This window comes from Lactuca serriola, chromosome 8 (assembly GCF_051521515.1).
Source record: "Lactuca serriola cultivar US96UC23 chromosome 8, Lser_US96UC23_V15, whole genome shotgun sequence".
In the NCBI taxonomy this organism is placed as follows: domain Eukaryota; kingdom Viridiplantae; phylum Streptophyta; class Magnoliopsida; order Asterales; family Asteraceae; genus Lactuca; species Lactuca serriola.
In genome coordinates, this window is record NC_136415.1 from 182,635,985 (window position 1) to 182,643,996 (window position 8,012).

An 8,012-nucleotide genomic window follows, 5' to 3' on the forward strand; every position below is an offset into this window, starting at 1 on the left:
ATTATTATTATGAAGAAATATAAAAAGACATGAAAGTTTCAAATAATTATGGTGATAGAAAAAATATATTATTTATAAGTATAGTATTATAGTATAGATACAGATAAAGATAGATTATAGAGATTAAATCAATATAATAGAAGATGCAATGCAATATGCTTTTGTTTTCTCAAACGTCATTAATATCTTAGTGGCATCTCACATATCTTTAGTGTCTTGGATTTTCTTTATTCTTTTTAGTTCTTTTTGTATTACACCCACACTACAGGTCATGAGTTTTGGCATTTAAGAAGGATAAAAATGTCACAAATAATTATTTTGATGAAGTAAATGACCAAAATATAATGATCTAATACTTAAGTGATTAAATTAATTAAAAGAGGATTATTGAGAATTTTAATTAGATAAAATGGTTAATTGAGATTTAAATAAATTAAAAATTTTCTAAAATAATTAGAAACATATAAATGATTTTTATAAAAAAAGAGGGATTTAATGGGTTTTGGGTTTATCTAGAAATAATTATATAAAATAATTTTATTAAAAATTAGCGTAAAGGTATATAAAAGTCCAGGGGCTAAATTGAAATTCTCAGAAATACCACATTTGTTAGATAAAACGGGTTTGGGGATTATGATGCCAAAATACCAAATCTCAGGGACCAATACCGTAAAATATGAAAATGTGGTCACATGTTACCCTTCACGACGCAGCGACTTTTTTACACGAATTCGGACCTGCAAACCGGGATTTCTTCGAAATCCATCTGACCCTAACCTCAAATACGCATATATCTTTGACTTTAATTTTAAAGAAAATCTCATCCTCTTTGGTGCTCAAAATTGGTAGAAAAAGAAAAGAAGGCCGTCGATTAGGGTTTCAGGAGGAAAAAGGGGTTGTTAAGCCCTTTTCTTCGACTTTTCTGGCCACTAAAAGGTATGTACAAGACTTCTATCGCCCTTAGAAAGGTTATCAATCCTCCCCGGAGCTGTGGAGGCCGGAGACACCTCCGGCAGCCTCTAAACCGCCGGAAAGCATGTTTTTTTTGGGATTTCTTCACGCAAGGCTGTTTAACGTCGATTTTAACAAGTCCTAGACCTTCTTATATCTTGTTAAAGTTGTTTCCTAGTACCCTTAACACTTAATATCATGTGTAGATAGCTAGAGCCAACAAAATCACCTTAAAATTAATGCATACAAAACTTCATATACACAGATATAGCGCATTCATGTTCATGGTGTTGGACGAATTTGGTTCTTTTTTCTGCGCATTTGAACCTCCTAGACCATGTTAGATGTTTCTAGAACTAGTAATTAACACCCTTAACTCATTTAGTCATGTGTTGATTCCTAGAACCAAGAAACAACATTTTTTTACTTGATTTTGTTCTAAAAAATTACAAACCGAGAGCTAGACTTTGTGAATGCCTTTGGTCTATGAAATCTGATTTTTAACTAGGTATTTACTGTTAAAACATAGCCAACATCATGTCATACAAGTTTGATTGTGTGTGAATGCCTAAAACAATAAATAAACTTCCATTTCAGGTGTGTGAGTCTAAATGTGTAACAAACACAAAACAGCCCTATGTCCTTTTTTTGATGTGTTTGGACTTTAAAAATCTTCTAATTTCAGTCTTATATCATTAATATTTAGTAAAATGGTCTCTAATATATTTGATGTTTTGAATGCAATTTATGCACAAAAACCCTCCTAGAAAAACCTAAAAACAAAAAGAAATATATAAATGGTGATGTTATGCAATTTTGGAATATGTATTTTCATGCTAACAGTGCCAAGGAGTAGGGTTGAAAATGAGTTATGAAATGATTATATATATGAGAATAAAAACGATCTATATATATATATATATATATATATATATATATATATATATATATATATATATATATATATATATAAGTGTGTATTATTAAACAAAAAAAGGATAAATGAGGTTTAATGGTGGATATTATAGGGGACAAGTATTCGATTACTCAGCTCAATACTTGTGTTGCTATATCGCCTTGCTTAAATGAACAAATGCATTCTTAATAATCACTTAATGGTATATTCAAAAAGTTACAAAATGAGAAAAATACTATCAAATGTTTTTTTTAAACTCATTTTAGGTCTCTTAAATACTCAACTTTAGCCACTTACACTTAATGATATATATAAAAAGAATACAAAACATTTAATGCGCATTTCATAATTTGATTTATATTTAAAATTAGACAAATATATGCATGTTGCATAGGTTAAAATTTTTTTGAATAATATTTGTTGTTTAATTATGTTATTGACATTAACATTGTTATAGTAATTTGTACATTAAGTTTTTATATATAATCTGAATTGATTTGAAAAATATTGCTTAAGGACCACTCTATACCTACTACTTACACATAAATAAATTTGAATACAATTCTCGATTTAATGTAAGCTTTTTATAATGGTTATGATCGATTAATTTTGATCATACATATAGATATAAATAATTTTATGTTACCTTTTAACTATTATTGTTAATTAATTTAAAAATCATTTTGAAAAAAATTCTATTATTATAAAAAAAATACTTTTTACATATAGTTAAGATCATAAAAAATACAATAAAGTTATCTAACTTTTTTAGAACTATGTTTATCGACTTAAAAAATACAATGAAATTCGTAACTTTGGATAATCATTTTGAAACTCTTTATCTAACTTTTTTAGAACTATATTTATCGACTAAAAAATACAATAAAGTTAAGATCATAAAAAAAAAACTAACCGTAGGCCATTGGAGCTATATTAATTAATACAATATATATTTTTCTTCAAAGAAAAATTGCTGACGAAACTCTTTAATGTCATGCCAGATAAAGACTTGCGAAAAAAAAAATTCTATGGTTATTGGTTAAAAAGTGTAAAAGGAAGAAAGTAAAGAATATAATCAAACATTCCTTGATAATAGGGGAATTCAGATTTCAAGTCTGACTTCGTTTTACTGATAAGATATACGTTGTTTGTTCATGCATAATAGACTTGAATTTATAGTTCTATAATATGTACTACTGAAAAATCAAAAAATTACTGCCAAATGCTTTATATAATAGTATGAGAAATTAAATATCCTCCTACATTTACCTCCTATTTATCTTCTTATCCTATTAAATATCGAATGAACACATTAAATAAAATTGGTAATATTTTAGTCCATTTGTCACTATTTAACGTGGTTAGGAGGATAGTATGAATAAAATGTAGGTGGATTTTTAATTTCTCTAATAATATATATGTATTGTATAAGATAGATATTTGAAATAACCAACATTTGTGGTGAAGGAAACCAAGTTTAGAGGAGAGAAAAGAAACAGAAAGGCTAAGGCCGAGATTATATATATCGTAATTACACACACTCTCTCTCTTTCTCACTCATCATCAATGGCATTCGCAAAGGAAAGCGAAGCACTGGAGCAAGCAATTTCAGGTTTGATTTCTTCTTTTCATTGTCTTAAACTTATAACACCATTCAAAAAATAATAATTTATAATAGGGTTTGGAGTTGATGAGAAATCGGTATTGGAGATCTTCAAGGGGTTGAAGATAGAAGATATCAGAAGCTTCCGAACTTCTACTCCAGAAATCATTGTTGTGGATGGCGTGTGCAGGTTTAAGACAATCGCAGATTGCGACGCTGAGAGAATGCGGACGTGTTTTCTCCACTTCCCCGTTAGTATTCGAATTCTATCATATTATTGTCCTACAATTCGTTTTTATTAAATATAAACATACAATAAACTAATATGATAGTATGTTGATTCAATCAGCTATACCTAAATTTTTTTAAATCGTGGGATGATAAATGCCTAATACCAAGATCTTTTTGGATATGAATACTATGTGTTTGTTTATTAATTTTTTGTTTGAAGTTATAGAAAGCAGTGGAGATGTGGAAGAAACATCCTTATGAAAGGGATGCATGTCTTATGAGATCTGCCTTCGAAGGAGAAGAAGTCTTACCAAAAAAGATCTTGGTTGAAGTTATCTGCACCAGAGCACCCGCACAATTGGTAGGAGCTAAAATGGTCTACCAACAATTGTACAATATCACAATAGAGGAACAACTGAAGACTTATATCCCCCAAACCCTAGAGCTCAAGGTAAAATAATTTGTTTTCAACTTAAGTAAACACTAGATATGTTATTTGATGTTGAAAAACCAACTTTTAGTTTATAAGCTGCTTTAATAGCTACGATAAGCTATTTTTGTGGTCTTATAAAATGCTAAATTACAATAAGCTGCCAGCACAAGGTCTAATAATCTGTTAAATAAAAAGCTATTGACTGCGTTATTGGTTGGAGACCATGAGAATGAGAGGAATGCTAAAGAAGTAGAAGATCTTCAAACAAATGTCAAGATGCTATTCCAAACACTGAGACATGCTGGGGAAAATCGCGCCCTTGAGTTAATAACGAATGAAACCATATACTACATCGACATGCTGCTTAGGGAACAATACCAAATGTTGACTAACACTTCTTTTAAGGAGGTAAGTTTGATTTTAATGCAATATTTTTACTTCAGTTTGGTTAAATGTAAATAGAGACACTCATGACCCATATATGACATAATTTTCTTTTGAAGAATGTAGGAAACTATGAGATTATGAAGGTGATTTTGAAATGCAGACGTGACCCAGTATCGTATTTTCTTGAGGTTGTTGAGGATGCTTTTGAAGCCAATGATGCGGACGCGCTTACGCGTGTGATTGTCACGCGTGCAGATAATGACATGACTGAGATCAAAAAAGCATTTTTGGCAAAGCATAATATGTCTCTCCAGCAAAAGATCAAAGATGTTGCAAAGGGACGTTATAAAGACTTCATATTGAGTTTGATGGCAAGGTCTGCAGATGATTAACTTTAAAAGATGGTGTTATTATTGCAGATTTGACATGGTGACTGTTTTTGGATTTGTTTTCTATATTTACTTTGTGTCAGATTTCATGCATTAAAATGTATTTACCTGATGCAACTTTTCGTACATTTGCCATGGTTATTTAAGTATATATAACAAGGACCATGTTGATACTACATACACAATCCTTTCATTAAGGGTCTTGATTCTTCCAATCAAAGGTCCCTCTTTGACCTATAATACTTGTTGGTGCGTGCGTCTCTGCAATTCCTGTTGGTGTGTGTTCATCTGCAGTTACCAATTAATATATGTGTTGTGCGTGTTCATTGAAGGTCATTCGTTTAGGTAGGTTGTTACTTGATTATCAGAAGTTCTGTTTTAGCATCTAATGGTTATTTTTAATTGATATATTTAATGTTTCAATATTCTGCAATGGCTCTTATAAATATTGCTTTATTTTTTAATGTTATGCATGTTTACTTGAATCATTTGTTGTGGTTATTTTGCGATGATAAGTTTATGATATGATAAACCCTTGAAAGAAACACTTTGCAATGGTAAGTTTCTAGTATGATGAATCTTTGAACTTGCAGAATGGATTAAATTGTTTGTTTCGACTATTTTTCTTGTGATTATGAAGAGGAAAATCTTTCGGGAAAGAATAGCTAAGGGATATAAAAAGGAAACTTGGGATCTTTCTTTTTATTATTTCTTAATTTATATAGAACGGTATAAATGTCAATGCATAACTTTTTTTGTCCGGTGCATGAATAAAAATCTTTTGTGGAAGAATCACCTCCCCTCTCATTAAAAATGCGGGTCCACCCACACTAATTTGGTATTTGTGGTGTGGTGTTGTGCGGTTTATAGTCTAACTACATGCACCGGATATACGTTTGAACTTTTTGAAAACTTGCAAACCGTATTATGCAGTGTGGTTTGATACAGACAATTTAGATCTGGTTTGTGTGTGGTTTATTAGGTGTTCAAGTTTATAACCTTTTCAGTAATTCAATTCAAATATTTTTAGAATCTATTTATAATACATGGTTGCATAGTTTTTACTTGTGTGAGATCGTGAGATAATTGTTTCTCAATTATGTTACATATTTTTAGCCATATGATTAAATTTTGGTTGCATATTTTGCATTATTAATTTGTTATAAACAGTTAGTAACCGAATAATATCAAATAACAAACATTTAACTCATAATGAAAGTATAGCCATTGAAAATGTGTTACACTTTGAAAATAAACGTACTTTTCTTTTTTCATAGTAACAAAAACAATCCTAAAACAGATACAAGTATCAATATAAACCAATAAACAAGTCTTACCGATAACATTATTATTTTCAAGTGGCACAAGAGGTCTTGACACTTGCACAAACAACAGAGCTAGTGACAAAGATAACTAGCAGGTTCACTAAGAGGGCGTTGTTTTGCTCCGAGTATGCAACGACCGAAAATATGAAAATATCTTGGTACTTGAGGATGTTAAGGACCGATATCAAGGATTTTGTGGCAGCTGTTAGATGTCAGACGTTCATTGAGATGGTGTTTGTAGTGAGAGAGCCAGAGCGATAGACCCATCATAGACAGAAAAGAAAGATTTGGGGTTCAAACTCAAATGATAGCAAAGAAGTTCAAGGTGACAACGAGGCCTCACTTGCAGTCGATATAGGAAGACACATGATGTAGCATGTCGAGGGAATTGAGAACTCCATTCAATATCAAGCCCAATTGATTTTATCTCCATTCAAGATCAAGCCGAAAACATCATTAGAGAACTCCTGAACGTTACTATTTCTCTAGTATTATTTGTTTTGTGAGCAAGTTGCTCCTTTGTATCTCTTGCATTCAACCAGACTTTTGATATCACTATGGGAGCGTTGGACCAACCTCTTGTGGCAGAGATAGCTGATGATCAAGTGGTTAAAGCATCGGGATTTTACTGTGATTTTGTTTTAAAGATCTACATCGTGAGGTTCCCAATTGATCTAATTCTTATTACTATGGGTGAGATGAGCGTAGTGGTTGGTATAGATTGGTTGAGTCTAGGGATCTGATTGATCACGAGCAACAAATGGTGTGAGTTCAAACCCTAAGTAGGGGGAGAGATGACCATTCAGGGTGAGGGTGTCCAATGTAGTTGAACTTTATGTTCCACAACAAGGGCTAAGAGATATTTGCAATATGGTTGTATGAGATTATAGGATATGTTTTCCACACCCAGGAGGAGAAAAAAAGACCATTTCAAAGATATAAATTGTTTAGGAGTTCCTAGACGTTTACCATGACGACCTGTCGGGTGTGTCTTTAGAAAGACAAGTTAAGTTCATGATTGATTTGCTTTCAGGTGCAACTCCTATGGCCAAAGCATAATATCGGCTTGCACCACCAGAGATGCAAGAGTTGTGTATCCAACTTCAAGATCTATTGGACAATAGATTTTGGCCTTGGGGAGCACTAATTTTTTTTGTCAAGAAGAAGAATAAATCGCACAGGATGTGCTTTGACTATTGGGATCTTAATAAATTCATGATGAAGAACCGTTATCCACTACCGAGGATCAACGACTTGTTTGACGGTGCATCTTAGTTTTTCAAGATCGATATGCGTTTGGTTTACCATCATATGTGAGTGAGAGAGGAGGATGTATCGAATAATCTGTATGGCCACTATGAGTTTGTAATGATGCCTTATGGGCTTACTAATGGATCCGACACTTTGATTTTTTAATGCTCAATATGTCAGTGCTCGTGTTCATTGATGATTATTTTGTTTTCTCTAAGACCAAGGAGTAACAGGGGGAGCACTTGAGAGAGGTACTTGAGGTTTTGAGGAGGGAAAGGCTTTATGCCAAATGATTGAAAAGACTAACAATTACAAAAGTTTGTAACGGCCGCCTCAAAGTCTTGCCAAGTGGGACTAGCCCACTTAGTAGAGGCTTTACCTCTTAGATTGGAGGTCTCGAGTTCTAATCCATGCGTTGAAAGTTTCGTGATGCTAACTACTTTCGTGATACTAACTACTAACCACTAACCCCGTCGTCCAAAAAAAAAGATACCTCAAAGTCTTCTCAACGGCCTGAAGTTTGTGT

The 8,012-nt window shown here is 32.2% G+C and overlaps 1 protein-coding gene across 1 annotated transcript; it reads left to right on the forward strand.

Annotated features, from left to right (window-relative positions):
• The first annotated feature begins 743 nt into the window (after positions 1-743).
• LOC145071150 (annexin D4-like) lies at positions 744-5,150 on the forward strand. The gene is made up of 6 exons (XM_079018065.1): positions 744-936; positions 3,335-3,479; positions 3,546-3,721; positions 3,928-4,152; positions 4,330-4,542; positions 4,638-5,150. Exons 2-6 carry the CDS (start codon positions 3,434-3,436, stop codon positions 4,911-4,913), a joined length of 936 nt encoding a protein of 311 aa, XP_078874191.1. The 5' UTR covers positions 744-936; positions 3,335-3,433; the 3' UTR covers positions 4,914-5,150.
• Positions 5,151-8,012: the final 2,862 nt, after the last annotated feature.

Coding starts and splice junctions, on each gene's coding strand:
- LOC145071150 (XM_079018065.1), top strand. CDS start 3,434: ATGGCATTCGCAAAGGAAAGCGAAGCACTGGAGCAAGCAATTTCAG. Junction 4,153..4,329: donor CCCAAACCCTAGAGCTCAAG/GTAAAATAATTT, acceptor TTAAATAAAAAG/CTATTGACTGCGTTATTGGT. Junction 4,543..4,637: donor CTAACACTTCTTTTAAGGAG/GTAAGTTTGATT, acceptor TTTCTTTTGAAG/AATGTAGGAAACTATGAGAT.